General features: G+C 36.9%; 1 protein-coding gene across 1 annotated transcript; it reads left to right on the top strand.

The window, feature by feature from the left end:
• The first annotated feature begins 79 nt into the window (after positions 1–79).
• LOC133516900 (uncharacterized) lies at positions 80–20,204 on the top strand. Its single transcript, XM_061849937.1, has 4 exons — positions 80–841; positions 9,965–10,048; positions 15,542–15,704; positions 18,064–20,204. The coding sequence occupies exons 1-4, from the start codon at positions 101–103 to the stop codon at positions 18,240–18,242; spliced, it is 1,167 nt and encodes a 388-aa protein (XP_061705921.1). The 5' UTR covers positions 80–100; the 3' UTR covers positions 18,243–20,204.
• The last annotated feature ends 537 nt before the right edge of the window (positions 20,205–20,741 follow it).

Here is a 20,741-nt window from a genome sequence, read left to right on the forward strand (position 1 = left end):
ACCCTAAAAACATGTCGTGTGTGTGCTGTCCAATGGAATGGAATGGAATGTCTAAATATTGATTTGGTATTATTTATAGCTCCGATGAAGTGCTGAGATAATGATGCATGTCAGCGGCAGGCGTAGTATGTTGAGAACCCGCTCGAAAAGCACACGTATCTACTTATTAAGCGCGATGTCGGAGGCTCCGGCGCCCTGCGTGTGCGACCTGACGCTGATCATGCGCGCGCGGCTGCTGTGCGGGCTGTACAGCAGCCGCGCCGTGCCGGCGCGCTGGCGGTCCCTCGCGAGAGCATATTGTATCACTCTGGCCTTTGTCTCAGCATGCTTCATCTATATCGTGATTCGTTACTACGCCTCTCGAATATTTTGGCTAATTCTACCGGCATACGGCCTATACTATATTTCTGCGTTCTATGCACTCTGGACTGAAGACGATTACATTTACAAATTCTTTACCCAGAATAAATTGACTGATGTCACGTTGGACTCACCAAGGATTTTCAACCGTTTGCAGAGGCAGATGCATCAAGCGTATATTTCTGTGTTTCTGTTTCAATTTGCATATACGGGTGTGCAAATCTTATCTTTTCCCGAAAATACTATTTTATCAGTAGTAATAATTACTACATCGAGTATTTGTGAGCTATTAGTAGTATGTTCGGATTTAACGAAGATGCTGGTGATAGCGCTGTTCGACGCGCGACTACTGGTGCTGAAGAGGCGGCTGCAGAGGTACGGGTTCCGGTGCGTGGGCCGCGCGCGCCTGCAGCCCTACTGCCACATCTACCACCAAATCATACAGGGACTCGATGATACCGACAATCCGCTTAAATTAATGGTGAGAACAATGCTCCATCTATAACATAATCACATCTAGGTATAATATAATATTGAGAGCATGTATGCGTCACTATCGAATTGACCTTATCGCTAAAGGACTATATAGCTGAAATGTCTGGATTGTGTTATGTCTTTGTAACTACATAGACATGAATGCTAAATGCCTCTTTGGCAAAACTTCTGGATCTTAGAACGTAACAATTTAAAATGATCTAGCAGCAAAACATCTTTATCTTCAAATGTCTTTATTTCTTAATAGACACAAATGCTAAATGGTCCGGTAGCTACACGTTTGTATATTAGAACGCCTTAATTACTAAACAGACATGAACGCTAAACAGTCAAGAAGCAAAAAGTCTGGATTGTGTAATGTTTTTATTGCTAAATGGAATAAACGCCCACGTAGTGATTATATGCTCTTTGTAAATGCCAAGCGACCCATTAGCAAAACGTCTGGATTTCAAATGTTTAGTATGACATGAGACTCTAGAACACAAGTTAAAACAGTAAAGGAATTACTTCAAATTTAATTTTTAAGTTTTGAACCAATGTTTTTAAGGGGTCTGCGTTACTAATAAATAAAAATGTCACAATATCCATATTAATATTATAACTTATAAGCCTAGCTTTAACTGTTACATATTTATACATTATGATACATTAAATTTCCAGACGTTTTGCTACTAACTCGTTCTGTGTTCATGTCAATCAAATAATTTTACTTTCGACGAATTGGGAATTCTAATTATATAGACTATTTACATTTCATGACGTTTTGCTATTAACTCGTTCTATGTTTATGTCAATTAATTAATTTCACTTTCGGCTCATTAGATATTCTAATCATATGGACTATTTATATTTTCAGACGTTTGGCTACTTATTCATTCTAATTCTTAGCCATCTAGCTAAACTGTCTTTTTGCTGACTGAGTATAGGGAGCGTGCATGAACTGTAGGAGGCAGCACAGGAGCCGTCAGATTTTTGGCGCGAGACGTAAATGTGATGTTTATTGTTCCGATGTGGCCCACAAGATGGCAGAACCTACTATGCACAAGAAAACACGTGACGTGTAAATGTACATGTTTATGGTTCCGATTCAGGCCACAAGATGGCAGACCCTCCAACGCGCACGGTCCCTATTCTACTTTCATGTCGTCGCAGCTGAGTTGACTATTTGCTGACTGTGTATTTAAATTTTATGTCATCTAGCTGAAAAGGTCGATTTTTTATTAATTCTCTACAATAATTATTGTGTCGAACATAATTACTTAATAATCAAAATTATCTACATTGTACCTATTAAAAATTAAAGTAAATATTGAAGATAATTATAAAAAATTACAATTACAATGTCAACAGATTTACAAAATCATTAGAATATAAATTCACAGTACACTTCCAATTTAACAATTTAACCTTTTAACGATAAGGTCATTTTGATAGTGACCTGACAGTGAGTGCACGCCTCACGACAATACAGCGTCAGCGTCGGCTGGGACACGGACTTAGAAGATAATCCGGATAGGGGACCATTGGCCAAAAAATGTGTCCACATGAGAAGTCAAGGTGGGCCGTTGCATCTCTTTCTAATTAGGGTGACCATGTATCTGGGATATTAGGATAACGCGGAATATATAGTTTGGCCAGGATCTTTTCTCATTCGTGCATAGTCAGAGAGAATCTTACTGTATTTTTGCTGTGCTAGTATTATGGCCCCTGAAAAGTGGTCCGCCGTAACTTCTGTTAAGAACACAGGTATGAATAAGATAGAGAGAGAGAGATATGCTGACACATACTAATAACTGGATAAGATTTATATTTTCTAATTTAAATACTTAAGGTGTTACGATGCTGGACATGTGTTTGAAGATTAATAAATGGCGGCCGTTTGAAAAATGGTCACGTTTTTTCATTTGTAGTCTGCCTCTTGGTATGTTCATATGCATGATGGCTTACGTTTTGCACACTTTAACTAGGTATCTTTAATACTTTAAGCATAAGCGTCATCGACTCATCGTAGATCTGTGATTGCAACTAGTTTTCAAATTTGCCACCTTTTTCTACTGACGGAAATGTGTGTCCAACCTATATCGAATCGATTACGTATATACAAATAGTTAGAAAAACCGTTTCAGTATTAAAATATAATGTATAAACGTAAGTCTAGAATGTTTAAGGACTTTGGATTTAAGTTTTGTCAATTAATTATTCTGTAATAGCTATCATTCCACCAATTTAATCATGCCGAAATGAAGACATCCTAATTAGATAAACTTACTTAAGTACGTAATAAGAATTGTGTAAAACTGATTCACATCGTGCCGACATCATGGTCACCCTAATGAGTTTGACAATTATCGTATTTATTTATTTATTAAAAAACTGAGCGGCGATCGCCTTGTATTTTTATCGTAAAATTGTATGATTATGATTCACCTGTGAAAATATATACCACAATCAGCTAAACTTTCACTTCTACAACCTGTCACACAACATTTTTTACCATTCACGTATTTTGAACATATCATGAAAATATATTTTTATATTTTATCTCTGACACTTAGAGACTTATACATCTCTAAAGAATTTTAGTATTTTATGGTTTTATTTTTTTATGATAGTTTTTTTTTTGTGTAATTTGACATTTAGAGACAGTATACATCTCTAATAAAGTATTTATTATTTCATAGATTCGATATTTGTAATTGTTTTTTTTTTAATTTATTGTTTGTAAAAATGGACATGTAAAAGTGCCCCTGTGGCCTATTTGCTGAATAAATGTTTGATATTTGATATTTGTCATCAAGTTGGGGAGACCAATTAATATTCAAAGTTTCTACAATGTCTATATTAAAATTAATGTTTTTTTTGTTTGTTGTGCACATGCTTGGTTTAATGAATTAATAATATTGACATCATAATTATTTACAAATTACTTAAAAGATTTGAGAACCGCACTCTGGATATAGCACTAAAATAGTATAAGAAACTATTTAATTTCAGTAGTATAGTAAATAACATCACAATGGTATGTTTTTAATATTGGCAACATGTGCGAGTGAGACACCGCGACCCACCTTTGCTATCTCAAGTGGACCGTTTTCTCTAGTCTGGTAAGAACACCTTTCTGACTCAGTGATAAGGTTCAATTTACTATGAAAAAAAAAGTTAGAGTGTGCTCCACTTAATATCTCCATGGGCTGGGACTATTTTGGATTCCGTATAAGCGTTAGTAAAATTCTACTTTATTTCTAGTACTTAGATTTCATAGTCTTATGTTATTATTTTTAGTTTATGTAGAATTTATTTTATTTTGACAGATAGAGAGACTTAGACGTATTAAACTTACCGTATTTAAGGTTAATAAGGTCTACTATCCTTAAAATTTTGTATTAAATTGCAAGCAAATATCAGTCTTCGTGAATTAAGTTTTGTAGCCGGGTCTACCTTAGTCTAATAATGAAGCTTATTTCAAAGTATTTAAGGTTGAATATTTATTGCTATAGCGAATATTCGATATTATAAATGACAATGAACCTTCGCTACTCAAATTCTACGGTGACTGGCAAATACTCATATCATAATAGGATGTTTACAATCACATACAACTTTTTGTTTTCGAACATCACGAACGTCACGATTCCGTCAAACGATTCACAACAGTTGGCTACTCGCAACCGTATAGACATCTCGAAAACCCCAGTGTAACGTGATCGTGAGATCGTAACAACCTATGCGTAATCAGAGAGCTTACTTATTATGGCATATGTCGTCGGTAGTTGGGATTCATACCCCTACCCTCAGGCAGTCTGTAATTATAGATTAAACTGTTAACGTGAGCTCCGTGTTTCAATATCGTTTCCTAGCCTAAATACCACAAATTGGCGACGATTTAGTAATTCACGCGTGTGTTTAGTGTTTAGTGGACATAGGTAAATGAAATCAAGCGATAAGAAGCAATTATGGCGAGTCACGGGAACATGTTTGGTGGCAGTCTCACTTTCGACCATCGAACACAGGAATGGGCGATATTTAAGAGTCGTTTAGGCCAGTTTTGCACGGCAAACGATATTACCGATGATTCGGATAAATCTGGAGCCAAACGAAAGGCAATCCTGTTGACGGCGTTGGTGGAAGACACGTACCGTGTTGCAAGGAGTTTGTTGTTCCCGACGGAGCTCGATAATGTCGAATATAAGACGCTTATACAGCATTTTGACGCTCATTTCGAATCAAAGAAAAGTTCTTTTGCCGAGCGTTATAAGTTTTATAAGGCGGAGCAGCGCATCGGGGAAGATTTAGCCGAATGGGCAACGCGAGTGCGTAATTTAGCAGAGCATTGTGGGTTTAAAACGGAACTCGACACTATGCTTCGTGATCGGTTCGTCCTCGGATTGGAGGATATTAAGGAGAAGGAGAAGTTATTCGCGCAAAACTTGGAGAGTTTGACGTTCAACCGGGCGCTGGAATTAGCGCAAAGTGTCCGCTGTGCGCGCCAGGCGCTACGCGCCGCCGGGCCCGCGCCCGCCGCGGCGGCGCCGGCGCCGGCGCCCGTGTACGCCGTGCGGACCGGCAGCGGAGCGGCGCGATCTGCGGTCATGCTAGACTCTCGTTGTGAAGTGTGTGGTTATAAAAGTCATTCGAAAGATCAGTGTCGTTTTATAAATTTCACGTGCACTAAATGTAAGGTCAAAGGTCATTTGAAGCGTATCTGTACGGGTAAGGCGAAATACAGGAGCAACCATTTCCTGACTGCGGATGACGACGACACCATCACAGGTAGTTTCGATCTTTTTAATATAAAATGCACTAATGAGAAACCTATGCTCGAGACGGTGTCTTTAGCGGGCGAAAACATTTTATGTGAGATAGATACCGGTAGTGCCATTTCAATTCTTCCTTACTCATTGTACATGAATGTTTTCGCTGCGTACGAGTTGCAGCCGTCGTTAGAAGTTTTTAATTGCTATAATGAAAGTAAGCTTATTCCAAAAGGATGCGTTACGTTGCCGGTGATTTACGAAGGTCGCACAAAACAGATTAAAATGTTCGTCTCGGAAAATAAATCCAAGAAACCCGTGTTATTAGGACGAAATTTCATATGTGCGTTTGACTTGCAACTAAGTACCAATTACTGTAATAATTTACAAAATCTCGATTTGGGAGATCAATTTAAAAACAAATATGCCAAATTATTTTCAGACGAATTAGGTGAATTTAACAAATATAAAATAACCTTAAAAATTAAACCCGATAGTACATTGAAATTTTTTAAACCACGTCCGGTGCCCTTAGCTCTTAAACCAAAAGTGGAGGCAGAGTTGCAGCGATTAGTCGAGTTAGGTATACTGGAGAAAATAGATCATTCCGATGTAGCTACTCCTATCGTCCCCGTATTGCGACCCGATGGAAATATACGCATTTGTGGCGATTTTTCGGTCACGCTTAATAAAGTTTTGTACTTAGATAATTATCCATTACCGAGAATAGAGGATTTATTTGCGAGGCTACACGGGGGAGTGGAATTCTCTAAACTGGACTTATCGCGCGCATACTCTCAGTTGGTTCTGGACGAGTCAAAACGCTTAACGTGTATAAACACTCATAAAGGATTATTTTGTTACAATAGGTTAGTTTTTGGTTTGTCAAATGCCCCCTTTATATTTCAACGAACAATGGAACAACTATTATCTGGAATAGAGGGAACGTGTATTTTTCTTGATGATATTTTAATTACGGGTCCTAACCGAGAAACGCATTTACAACGTTTAGAGCAAGTTCTGAGTAGGTTACAGGATGCGGGGTTGCGACTCAAACAGAGTAAGTGCGAACTATTTAAAGATTCCGTCGAATATTTAGGGTTCCGTATCGATAAAAATGGGTTGCATAAATCAGATAAAAAAGTGGAAGCCATTCTTAATTGTGAGTGTCCTAAGAATGTGAGCGAACTCAAGTCTTTTTTGGGCATGATTGGATTTTATAGATGTTTTGTTCCAAATACGTCCAGTATACTTGACCCCTTACACTTATTACTACAAAAAGGTGAAAAGTGGAAATGGGGCCAAGAGCAACAGGAAGCTTTTAACAAAATCAAGTGCGAATTAGCGTCCGATCGGGTGCTGGCGCACTATGACCCCGACCTGCCGACCGTGGTCACCGCAGACGCGGGCCCGCGCGGGTTGGCCGGCGTGCTAGCACAACGGCAGCGCGACGGCACAGAGCGTGTAGTGGCGTACGCTTCGCGATCACTTTCTAAGGCAGAACGTAACTATGCTCAAGTTCAAAAAGAAACCGCGAACGATGCAATTCTTAATAAGGTAAAAGATTACATAATTAACGGTTGGCCGGCTAAAATGCCATATGTTGATTTAAAACCATATTTCGCTTGTCGTTTAGAGCTGTCATTGGAAAATGGATGCATTTTAAGAGGCCATAAGGTCGTAATTCCCTCGGTATACAGAGAACAATTGCTGACAGAATTGCATAGCTCCCATTTCGGAATCGTAAAAACTAAAGCGGAAGCCCGAGCGCGAATGTGGTGGCCACATATAGATAGGGATATTGAGGACAAAATAGGTACATGCAATATTTGTCTAGCATTACGCAGTGACCCTCCCCGCGCGCCGCTAGCACCGTGGCCCTACCCGGCCCATCCTTGGGAGCGCGTGCATTTAGATTTGTTTTCGTGGCAAGCGAAACAGTTTTTAGTTGCGGTTGACGCTCACTCAAAATGGGTGGAATGTTTTTTGTTAACGGTGACAAATACTAGCGCCATTATAGACAAATTATGCGAAATTTTTAGTAGATATGGTTTGGTGCGAACTTTAGTTACCGATAACGCTAGCAATTTTTGTTCCAGTCAATTTGAAGAATATTGTAAGATAAACGGTATGCAACATGTTACTATCGCGCCATACCATCCAGCATCAAATGGGCAGGCGGAAAATACGGTAAAAACTGTAAAACGGGCCGTTAAAATAATAATGCAGCAGAATAAAAGCCAGCAAGAAATAACACGGAAACTCCACAAATTTTTATTCGACTACAGAAACGCAGTACATTGTACGACCGGTTACGCGCCCGCCCAACTGATGCTGGGTCGCATGCTGCGCTGCCGGCTCGACCTGCTGCGCACGTCGCCGCCCGCAGCCAGCGCCAGCGCCGCTGCCGCCACCGCCGCGGTGTCGTCCTCATCCGCAGCGCCTAATCCGCTGACTAATGTGCGTGCGAAACAGATCTTACACAGTAAACAATATGGTGGATTACGTAAATGTAATTTTAATATGAATGATACTGTATTAGTGAAACACATATTTTCAAATGGGAATAAACATGAGTGGAGAAAAGGGATTATTATTAAGAAACTGGGGTCAAGAATATATGAAGTATTTGTGCCCGACTTGAACGTAACAGTTAAAAAACACATCGATCAGCTGTTGGCATACAAAGGAGCACAGCTTGAAATTGACGTGGAGGATTTGAGCCTATACGGAGATGAAGATGACGGTGACTCAGAGCTCGAAGGAGTCAACGATAATGATTCGTTCTGTTCACTCCCAGATGATGGGCAACCTGCATCATCACAGACCTCAGCAGAAATGCAGGACAGTGCTCAATCTAACAATGAGGTCATTGATGGCCGCCCTGAGGGCCAGTTGACCCGGCCAGAACGGGGCCAGGAGGCCAGCGCGGCCGCGGGAAGCGCCGCGAGCGGGCCGGTACCCGACTCCCCCAAACCTGCTTCTGGTGGACGGCTTGTGCGATCCACTAGAAATAAGAACGCTATTTATAAGATTTAGTTTATTTTCTTTTTTCTTTATTTTCTTTTTTACTGTTATTTTTGGTAACTATTGGTGGAGGGATTATGGCATATGTCGTCGGTAGTTGGGATTCATACCCCTACCCTCAGGCAGTCTGTAATTATAGATTAAACTGTTAACGTGAGCTCCGTGTTTCAATATCGTTTCCTAGCCTAAATACCACACTTATACCGGTTTCTTTAGCCTTTCTCAAAATTTATAAATGACTAGTTTCGTAAATAGACACTCAATACATAGGCGTCTTTTTCCTTGACCGTGTATGTACGAGTACAATGAGGTGTATTCATTTTTCACCTAAATAGAATTTTAATGTATGTTGATTTTTTTTATTAAAAAGCTTTTAATACTATACCTCAATCCTTTGAGAAGTTTCACTTCTGACACGTGTGCTGAGCACACACGCTTTTTTTTGGTATTAATACATGTTTATGCTTATTTATTAGTTGTTGTAATTAAATTAAAACTAAACTGTATTTATTAAAGACAACATATGGTCCATAAATGTGTTAGTTATATATAGTTTACCAGTTATGTTAATAACAATCGTAACCTAATATTATAATATTAAATAATACATATAGTGACTTTGTTTGCTGACCCATTGCACACAACAAAGGACAATCTAGCTTATTAGCTATCATGCTTAGAATGCTGTTGCTACTCCCGCGCACCCTGCCAAGCATGATGCAAAAAACACGATTAATCACGATAGTTAGGTACAGACTTTCAACACGCTTAGAAGGATCATTATTCATTGATATCTTGTATTCCAATATCTCATTTGAAATAGTTATGTGTTTTACAAGGGAGCAAAGTTGTTACCTAATTCTAATTAACACTTGGTGCTTAGGTATATTGGTACTAGAGTAAGCGAAAGATTCCAAAATTGAACCACAAGCGTAGCGAGTGGTTCGAAAAGACAAATCTTGAGCGAAAAAAACGCTGAAATCACTTATTGTTTTCTAATATCGTGTCTTTCTACTAAGTTTCAAGTCTCTCACAAAAAAAAATGTGACACAAAATTTTAACTCGTTTTTAACGCCCTTAGAGGATTGTTAAAAACGATAATTCAGTTTTTCGTTTTTTTTTTTTATAAATGGTATAGGTTTTATACGAGTATAACACTTGCCCCCCTTTGTCCAGCATTTCATCGATTCCATATTTGTAATTGTTTTTTTTTTTTAATTTTTATTGTTTTTAAAAATGGACATGTAAAAGTGCCCCTGTGGCCTATTTGCTGAATAAATGTTTGATATTTGATATTTGACATGTTAATTCATTGTTACCAATTATTTCAGCTATTGCTAGACTGGGTTTGCAGCTGCTGCAAGATAACAGCCGCCTCTGCTTATTTCTATTACTTATTCTCAATTGGAGCGCAGGTAAAGTCAGCACGTACAACATCCTAGGCTAGAATTATATGTCTTCTCGGCCAACCTAAAACTGTCCTGGGTGGGTTATTCCCACCAGTTACCACCAAGTTGTTACCAGCGGTAAATACTGGGTTTTTTTTCCCACCTTTTACCACACTGGTAACTACTGGGAAAAAAATCCCACTAGTTACCACCAACTCGGTTTGGTGGCAACTACTGGGTTTTTTTTTCCAATAGTTACCACCAAAATATTGTAGGAGTTCAACAATAATAACACATTATAAGAGTAATTTAATAAATAATTATAAGTCGATTACTGTTGATCAGTAAACTGCCTTAAGAGGCTGTCAACACCCAATGTCCTTGAAATTGGACGTAGTTAAAGGAAAAGGATCCAATCCACAAAAATACCAAAACATGAGTTAAGTATACCAGGCAGGCCTTTAATGTGTATATTTTCATTCAGCAAAAAAGCACTGAGCTCACATAGCGTTTTCATATTTTAATCGACATCGGATACCATCCCCCATGTATGAAAGATTAAAAATGATATTCACCAATAAGTATTCAATACTCTTGGTACCTTGTTGTAAAATTATGTTAGTGACAGGACTGGTTTATATAAATTTCAACAAGAAAAATCCAAACTGCTTGGAATCTTTTTGAGAAAATGCAATGAATACTTTTCGTCCTAAATATATATCAACAAAACTGATCCAACCCATTTGGATCGTTTTTGAGAAACTAATTTGACGATGTGTAAATACTTTAGCTAAACAACAAAAACGATTCAGCAAACTTGGATCACATTTGTGGAATTCTTGTTATTTCCAGCATTGGTGTGTCAGTAAACAACAAAAACGATTCATGTTAAATATATTAACTTTAGGCTGACTTTTTAAATTTAAACAACTTTATACTTAACCTAAAAGGCAGTTTTACTGCTATGATAGGCTATTTTTGAATTTTTTGCTATATATGTCGACTTGGATCGTAATTCATAAACAAATTAAATAGATGAGGAAAAATAACAGAAATCATTCAAACTGTTTGAATCATTTTTGCAGGTTTAAATTAACTTGTTCTTATATTCAGCGTCAAACATCAAAGTCGATTTAAGTTACTTGGATCTTTTTTGATAATTTACTCCAGGTATAGTTTCATAGTGGCAAATTAATCAACGGAAAAGATCCAGTTTACATAAATACGTTATAGGGATTTTTTTTATTTAAAATGGCAATACAATGCTAAATTTTAATAACGATCCATGTTAATTATATTGTTCATAAAAAAATTGCTTTTAGTATTAATTTCGTTTATACGTTGCTGGTATTAATAATGTTATAGTAATTATAATTTTGAAACTTTACCTATCATTTTTGTAACTAAAAAAACTGATTTTGCTATTGCGTCATGCTGTGCATTGTCGCGAAAGACAGGTCTGTGGATTTGTAACGACAAAAATGGTGAGTAAAAGCTATTTTGGTTGCATCCATCAAAACTTCTTCCGATAAGATAAGATAAATTATTAAAGTTCTGTTCTAATATGTGTATGTTATTATTTAGCTGAGAATAGCGATCCTAAATTTTTTGCAAGGAAGGCATGCTATGACAAGAATGAAAAAAATGACGAAAATAGGCATAAAAGTAAGTGGTATGGTTATAGTTATATTTCTTTTAATCTACAATTACTTTGGTATTAACTATTAAATATTAATTTTCCATTGGTTTTACAAAAGATTAATATGTGATGAATTTGGTATATCATGGGAAATATTGTTCAAAAATGGTATTTTGATTTATGTCCTAAAATTTTTTTTTATGTAAACGATTAGTGATGCGTTTCAGCGGGACTGGCGGGACCTTGCTCAGCACAGTGAGGATTGGAAAGCTAGAGGGGAGGCCTTTGCCCAGCAGTGGGACACACAAATAGGCTAATAAAAAAAATAAAAAAAACGATTAGTGATTATAAGAGGCTTTTATTATCGTTAAACAGAAGTGATCTCAATTTTGTTAATACTCAATACTTTGATAAGCTATTACATTGTTTTTTTAATAAAGTTTTTTATCTTTTCTTGGTGATTTTCTCGTTTTTTTTTCCAATTTATTGGGATGGATCCTTATTGCCTATTTAAAATGAAAAAGGTTACATGGAAAAAGTATTTTCTCAAAATGGATCCAACCCCACATTTAGTTAAATATCTCAAGAAATACGACATTAAACTAAATCGTTTATGTACAGAATCTTAAAACACGTCAAAACTCATGTTTCATCCAAATAAGTATTATGGGAAAAGTGAATCAGTAATGAGGAATACCATTTCTAACTTTAAACCTCCATAACTTTTGCTCATCTCGCTGTGGATTGAATCCTTTTCCTTTAACTACGTCCAATTGATGTTACAAAAACAGTTATTTTAAGAAAGACTATTTGTTTAAGTCAAGTAAGTAAAATATATGTTCATATTAATTATATTTCAAAGACCGTGGTTGTACTCGATACATGATTGAACGAAATCGGGTCGATAGAAAATAATTGCAAAGATTGGTCTTAAAATCACAATTAAACGGTTCTATGTCTTTATTGTTTTGACTTATGGGTCTGCAATTAAAATCACAATTTCAAAACATTTATATCTAAACCGCTATTGAGTAAAATATTACACTAATAATCCACTTTTTTTATTTAAATAATTTTCTTATTATTCCCTTGCCCAGGCCCAGTAACATGCGACAGTGCTATCTCATTTACTCCGATATAAATAGACAGTGTGCGCGCTTTAGGTATTGACAGCCTCTTAAAAGTGAGCAAAAACATTAAAACCGGTGCAAGTGCAAAAAATAAATAGTAAAAAGAAATTAAATAGACCTTATTGTCGATGGCCTTTACGCCATTATCAACGATGCGCCTATATAAATACAACGCTGCGCTACACAGTGCGGTGTAAGTGCCCTAAAAGTAGTGATGTATCATCAGCAAAAAGAACTATTTCACAAAGGTCTTCTAAAATAGATGGCAAATCATTTATATAAACCAAAAACAGGAATGGACCCAAAATAGAACCTTGTGGCACTCCTAATTGGACTACAGTTCCGCTAGACTGGGTTTTGTTTACAACAACTGTTTGTGTTCTATTGCTATGATATGAAGACATAAAGTTAAGGGCATTTTCTGATAGACCATAGTTCCAATTTCATAATGAGCGTTCCATTCTCCACACAATATACTGAAAAGCTTTCTATTATATCACGATTGTATATAATAGAATCCCGCCCCGCGCTCCGCGCCCATTTAGTATTTTGTATGGGAGCGCGGCGGCACGTGATGTCAATGTAACTGAATCTGATAGTTGAGTAGGAGCCCATTCTTGAAAAGTACGCAATTATAGTTTGGTATACGAAATCTTAATTCAACCATTATCTACAGTCGACGAGTAGAAAAATAGTACATTGTGCAACGAGGGGGGAAGTGAAGTTTTAGATACGAGGGAATTAAAGACCCGAGTTTGCAATATTCTTACCCCCAGAGTTACACAATGTTTTTCATCACACTTGCGAAGAAAAAACTTAATTTTAAGCGAAATCAAACAAACATTCGTCCGCTATTTTGTAATTTTTTGACAGATTAGGCATCGAAGGCACAGACCTATTCGGCATTCAGCCACGATTGAAAATTATGTAAAAATATTTTAAACGTCTGTTAAATTAATCAAATTATACATTTTAAACATTAACAAAAATATTAAATTATAAACGTCAGTATTTTAAAAGTAAAACTTATTTATGCTATCTTATACCTTTATACCTTTAAACGAGCAATTCTTGTATATATATATTTCTGTGATCTCGGAAACGGCTCTAACGATTTCGCTGAAATTTGGTATATGGGGGTTTTTGGGGGTATACAATCTATCTAGATTAGTCTTATGTTTGGGAAAACGCATGTTTTCGAGTTTTCATGCGTTTTTCTTTCGACGCAGAATATGGTCGCTAATTTCTTGTTGCCGGCTACTGTCCGTCTGGTCCAGCGGGTTAAGACGCGGACTGCTAGACGAGTGTTACGGTTTAAATAGTTATAACCGAGCAAAGCTCGGTCGCCCAGGTACTTTGGTTTATATTAATAAGTGACATAATAAAATAAAATAAGCTATAAATCCCTGGGGAGTATTTCACAATCCATAACTCCCGCGGGAACAAAATAGGCCTTTGTCCTTCAGTACACCTGCATGAAATAAGATCGTTTTCGAGCAAGTGTGATGAAATAGTTATTTGTTTTACAAGGGGGCAAAGTTGTTAAGCCGCTCGTGCTAATATTGGTACCCGAGCAAGCGAAAGATTCCAAAATTGAACCACGAGCGTAGCGAGTGGTTCGAAAAGTGGAATCTTGAGCGTTGCGAGGGTTTCAAGGCACGAGGGTTAAACAAACTTTGCCTCCGAGTGAAACACAAAATTTTTTGCCACACCAATGCGAGGAATATACTAACTATGAAATACAAAAAAAAACCGAATCAAATCCAAATCAACGTAAAAAAAAATATCATTCAAAATCATCATTTAAAAGTCAATACTACCAGCTAATATAAGAAAACAATTCAAAATTTGCATCTTTGCATTACTTTGCCCCACATGTGGATAAAATGCAACTTTCTCATTAGTTTTTGAACAATCAAGGGGGCCTTTACCAGGGGTGCGTAATGGTCCATATAACAACTTTTGATATATTTTTAGTTATAACAATACATGGTCTATTCTTAGAGAGTCTAACTATCGTCAAGTATAATGAACTTGTAATATAATTACTTCTAATCTAACATTAACAGCGTATAACGTATATGTGATATAATTTTGTTCGATATAACGCTCAGTTGGCATAATGTAGTACTGGTATAATTTGTAATATTTACTACCATTATAACAACCTACGTATTCGAACTTAAGGCAGGTCTCAGTTTGGTACGACGACGAGCGAAGCGAGGAGGAGTGTTAGGTAGAACTGCAACCCTACAGCGCGCGAGCCGAGCGAGCGAAGTGAGCGTGCCGCGGTAACGGCCGGCGAAGCGCCAGAACCGACTTTTTTATTACTTTACTTTTTTTAGGAACTCAACTTATTTTTATACATTTGAATACATTATACCATAAATACTTATAACAAATATTCATTATATCCAGTAAACGTTACATCGAATAGCTTTTATATCGATTAAACATTATACCCCATGAAAATAGTTATTTTGTTGTTATATCACAAGTTCATTATACCGCTTAAGTGATTATACACCATGAAATTATATCAAAAGTTGTTAGATCTTTTGAAAATATATCAATAATTGTTATACGGATCATTACACACCCCTTTACCAGTTGGTGTGGTGAAAAGAATATTTCATATTCAACCAGGATTTTACTCGTACTTTGGCCAGGGCCTTTTTAGTCTTAAGGTATGTATTTAAGACCTGATGTTCGATTAACTCTAGTTAACGTGCCTTAACCTTAATATTTTAGGACTTTCAATATAACGTGACGGCGGCACGCATTCTGTTCGCATTAATGGGAGCGATCATTCTAGTGTATATCAGTTTCGGTCACGTGGCGCTGCTAGAGTCGGCCGCCGCGCACTGCGAGGATATGGCCGTATACACAGCCACGGAGCTCATCAAGACACCCAGTGAGTTACACAGACATACGGGAGGTGCCTTTTAAGGCTAAACTAGGTGGTCGAGGCGAGGTTTAAAAGAATCGACCGATCTGCAAACTAGATTATACTCGTATTTGATATTTCATGCCATATGCCCTGTAATTAAAATTAAATAGGAATAGAATCAAGAACCTTTGTAATTAAGGTAATTCAAAATCTACAAAGAAACACTCAGACCAATGTTAGTTTTGGTCCAAAAGTCTTCTAGAAATCGTTTTTGGCACACGTTATCTCGGATGTGGATATGTATTCAATGGTATCAATGGATTCAGTATGTTTGTTTTGACGACACCCTGCCTATGAAGACTACGGTTCTGGGTTCGGATCCCAGTAAGGGCATTCATTTGTGTGATGAGCATGTCTATGTATTTAAGTATTTGTATATTATACAGGGCGACTGCTAATACGACCTATTCCTTGAAAGGCGTTATTCTAGAGCTTATTTACAATGTCCAGTCAACTAGGGGTCTAACTTCAATGGTTTTTGGTTTGGTAGTTTTTTCGAATAAACGTCATTTTCCGGCCTAATAATAGCGATTGTAAAAAAAGTTCATGCTTTAGGATGGTTAATTTTTGGTTTTATTGTAGCCAGTAAACAAAGGATTACTCAACCTCACAGCTATTAACCCCTGATCACTGAACCCCTCGATCTAACAAACCTTCAGCCACCAATCCCCGACCCCTAAACCCCAGACCCTTCAACTCCTAATCCTAACCCCCAATCAACTACTAACCAGGGATGTCACGAATGTCACTTTCTTCGCATTCGTGAATGTGAATGTAGATGCGAATGTTTAAAATGATGCGAATAATACGAATATTCGTGACTTTCCTACTCCTAACTCCGATCCCTCAATTCCCAGCCCCTCAGTCCCCGACCAATCAATTCACCTCCCCCTCAACCCCCTAACCTCTCAAACTCTGACTCGTCAAGCACCAACCCCTCAACCCCCAACCTCAGACCCCCGTCCACCTTTACCACCACCGGTCTAGCATGCAAAAGACAAACAATTTCTTACTTAACATAAAGTAAAAGTTACAGGTTAAATAACAAAACTAATTAAACTTGTGTAACTATAGATAAATAGATTTGTTCTCTTTTAATAAATAATTTTGATTCTTCATCGTATTTTTATGAATTCCTTTAACGAGAAAAATCATAATTTGATTACTTTAACAAAGCAAAAAATACACAAAGTACCCGGTTGTGCTTTTTAAGTTTCTTGATCGATTAGTAACATTAGCACAACTGTGTACTTGTGTTTTTATTTCTTAGACATCGTAGTGCAAAACTAACACAAAAAACATAAGTACGCACTTTATATCATTTAATGTTAGTAAAAATAATTTTAATTATTTATTTTTCGAGGCAGTAACTATTTTTTTCTAAATAACTTATTTAAATAAATAGATAATCGAATAATATACAATGCATAAAAATTCTACACTATTGCTTTGTTCATTGACAAAAGTTTCAGCTTTGTACTTTTAATTTAACGTATTTGAACAGAAGTGCAAAGTTTTTTGGCTTTTGATCGAAACTTACCTACTTTTTGTCAGTTATGGTTTTTTTTCCTTGAGGCGGCAGCGCAGTAATACCCACACTTAACCCAGAGATTAGTATGTTTAATGGAATAATTTACCTACTCAGTCGTTTTCCATCTAGAGCAGTTCAAAGTCAACTCTGAATTATTAATCTTTTGGACATTGTCTAATAATTTGTTAAACAAAATAGTGAAAATGTAAAATATTTAGTTATAATTGTATTGTTATTTTTTATGTTATTATTTTTTGTACTGACATGCTCAATTTGGAATAATCGAATTTATCTGCACTTTGTAATCTACTCGCAAAGCCCTTCATTTGATATCCCACACGGTATATTTAAAAGAAAAAAATCGTTGTGATGCTGAATTTATGGCGTCACAGTTGTCATCTCATATATTTGTATTCAGGACAACATACGGAATCCATTGATGCCTTATAGTATACATCCACATCCTTGATGACTTGGATGGAAAGTTACCCGAAACCTTATTTGCCAACATACTATGTGAACTATCCCGCTGGCGGCGGCAACCGTAAAGGTGGCATTCGGTTGTCAATTGTAGCTGCATTGCATTACTGTTGCGGCGTCGTTGTTGCCGCTACTGTATATAATATATAATATGCCAATTTCCTTGATAAAATGAGTGACATCCAAACGTTTCCTTTATACATCTGTGAAAAACAAATGTACGACTGTTGGCGCTGCTAGTGTCAGTGGCAAGCAATATCGCTGGGAGCGTTTCTTTCGTGGTCGATTTTATATCGAGCAAACTGTTTTCAGCGGCGGAGGAACGACAACAGATGCACGCGTTCTTGGGCGCGCTGGAGCAGCGCGGCGCGCGCTACTCCGTGCTGCGCGCGCTACCACTCAACGCGCGCTTCGTGTTGAGCGCGCTTCACTTCTGCTCCGCGCAAATAATTATTATCATTAGCATAATGCGAAAAGATACAACATTCTAAATAAATATCTGCGGACATCGGATAATCTATAAAATTTATATAGGTAATTTAAAAATAATTGCCAAGGATTGAAGACTAAAATAAATTTTGGCAAAAATTTCATTTTTGGTGCAAGCTTTTATCGCTAATTGTACTTTTCATGGTAATTAGTTACCGAGAACTCATCGAGATAATTCTAACCACCCCAAACACAATTCGTATGCGTTGTTTTATCAGTTTCATCCCAGAGTTCCCATGGCCACTTCCTGTCTGCATCATCAGATCAGCTACATTTCATCGTAATATCGCATTGTTATCCGATTTACATATGCATGCAAATGTAGCTTCCAAGATTAATTTGACCCGCACTAAAATACATACTAACATTACTAACAGGGCAAGTTAAATAAAACAAGTTAATACAAATCACAAAAGGTCAAAATGTAAAAATAATGTGACCTGCGGCTGTAGCACGGTCGCATTTTCATCACTTGTCACAATGCTTGTCACTTTCGCACTTACATACTTGTTAGAACGTGACAGGCATAGTGACAAGTGATAAGAATGCGACCGTACTAAAGTCGCAGCTTTTCTAGTGCTGCCTTTGATTCTGTTTGTGGTGTATTTTTAAATAACCGACAAAATAAAATTGTTCAAAATGTTTCATTTTAGGATATTTTTGGCTGTACCTAATTAATAAAGTTTGTATATTTTTGCATAGGGTTATTACTGCAATGTCCTGCTGTTAGGGTGCAGCACTAGCACTTGTTCTTGTGTATATGTCATTGCAAAACACCGATTGAATACCAATGTAGGCCAATGTATAAAATAATTACTTCACAACCACGTAAAAAAATATTTTTTTATGATATAACCGGTATTAGTTTATTGGCGGTGGTGCAAATCTAAATAAAGAACATAAATTCAAAATTTAAAAACTAATCGCTTGAATAGATCTCGAAAAATAAATACATTTTACCAATATCAATTTAAACTAATGGGTAAAAAAATCACAAACATAAACAGGGTCGATATTGATCACTTGCTTTAGCCAACATGTTTTGTGAAATTTAGCTCTTCATTTTAAGGCCCTGCATCGAAAAATAACGGGATCTTTGAAGCGTGGCAGTGGCTAGCCCCGGAAACAAACAGACGTGATTTTCGGATATATGTATCTTGACTATATGATAAGAGGTATGATACTAGTCGAAACAAAAAGGCTTAAAATTTTCTCGATAGAATATAAATCCAAAGTTACATCTACATTTTTAGTGTTTACCTCAGTGCAACTAGAAAACACATCTTCATCCAGCATAATCCACTTTAAAGTAAAGGTTTTCATCTCGTCTTAAACATCATTCAACTAAATATTAACTTATTATCTTATACAAACGGATTTATTCTCGTTTTTGATTTTATGAATTCAACAGAAAACGCCCATTTTACGCAGTTCGACTTCTCTTTTTGTCATGCGTCAAAGTCATATATGCGTCCTTTATGCCAGTAATGTTAGATGGCCGTGGTGCCTCAAAGAGGTAAGACCTATGTCAAATCGCGCAGCGCTTCAAATTACGTAAAATCGACATATCCAATAAACGTTGAGTCGTAGCTCTATTAACTAGTAACGGAATCCGAGGTCTACTACGAATGGAGCTATCTTTACAGGCCTATACGTTACGCATGTGTGCGTGTTTGCTTAGCTACGTCAAAGTCAAATACTCTTTGAACAATTACAACGGGTAAGGAAGTTTCGACAGCATCTGTAATGTATCGGTAGCTGTGTCGTGTAGACACCAAAGAAAAAATGCGAGACATCTATAGACCGATCGAATCTAATCGTAACTTTTTGTTTTCTTTTTTTGTTACTATATAATATCTTTATTGCTTATTTTCTATTTTATTGTAAAAGTAAATCTTGTCTGTCTTATACAGAAATAAGGTTATTCTTTTAAATATGTGTATTAAAAACATATTTTAATGACACGAATTATTTTATTTTATTCATACCAATTTTTCTATAGCCTAGGTAATCTTTATGTAAAACAAATATACTTATTATATAAAAAAAAACGAAAAAAATCAACATGTTTATTAGAAAAAAAAAACTCGTTTGCACGGGCCGGGGTTTGAACCAGCGACCTCTGATTTGTAATCCGCATGCCTTAAGAACAATTCACATAATTTATTTAACAGGATACTGTCAAAACGTCAATGACTAATATGACTTTTCAGCAAAGAGTAAAGTAACTATGCTTTTCAGTTTGATTTTACTTGACAAGGAGCAATAAAAAAACGTACCGAATCGTCCCTTTCTTAAAATTGCCATTCAAAGAGAGAGATGGGCATTGTGATAACAGAGGTATGGGCATTGTGAATTTCATCACGCTTTGTGTGGTAGGGCACAGCCAGTACAGAAAACCGCAGCCAAATAACACTAGACCCTACTCATAGTGTTGTGTTCCTGCCGGTGAGTAAGGTTGCCAGAACTCAACGAGGGGGGGGGGGGGGGGGGGGGGCGAG

This window comes from Cydia pomonella, chromosome 4 (assembly GCF_033807575.1).
Source record: "Cydia pomonella isolate Wapato2018A chromosome 4, ilCydPomo1, whole genome shotgun sequence".
In the NCBI taxonomy this organism is placed as follows: domain Eukaryota; kingdom Metazoa; phylum Arthropoda; class Insecta; order Lepidoptera; family Tortricidae; genus Cydia; species Cydia pomonella.

Excerpts from the sequence above, each read along its gene's own strand:
- LOC133516900 (XM_061849937.1), top strand. The coding sequence starts at position 101 with ATGATGCATGTCAGCGGCAGGCGTAGTATGTTGAGAACCCGCTCGAAA. Across the intron at positions 842-9,964 it reads ACAATCCGCTTAAATTAATG|CTATTGCTAGACTGGGTTTG; the intron begins GTGAGAACAATG and ends CAATTATTTCAG. Across the intron at positions 15,705-18,063 it reads GGAGCTCATCAAGACACCCA|CGGCGGAGGAACGACAACAG; the intron begins GTGAGTTACACA and ends AACTGTTTTCAG.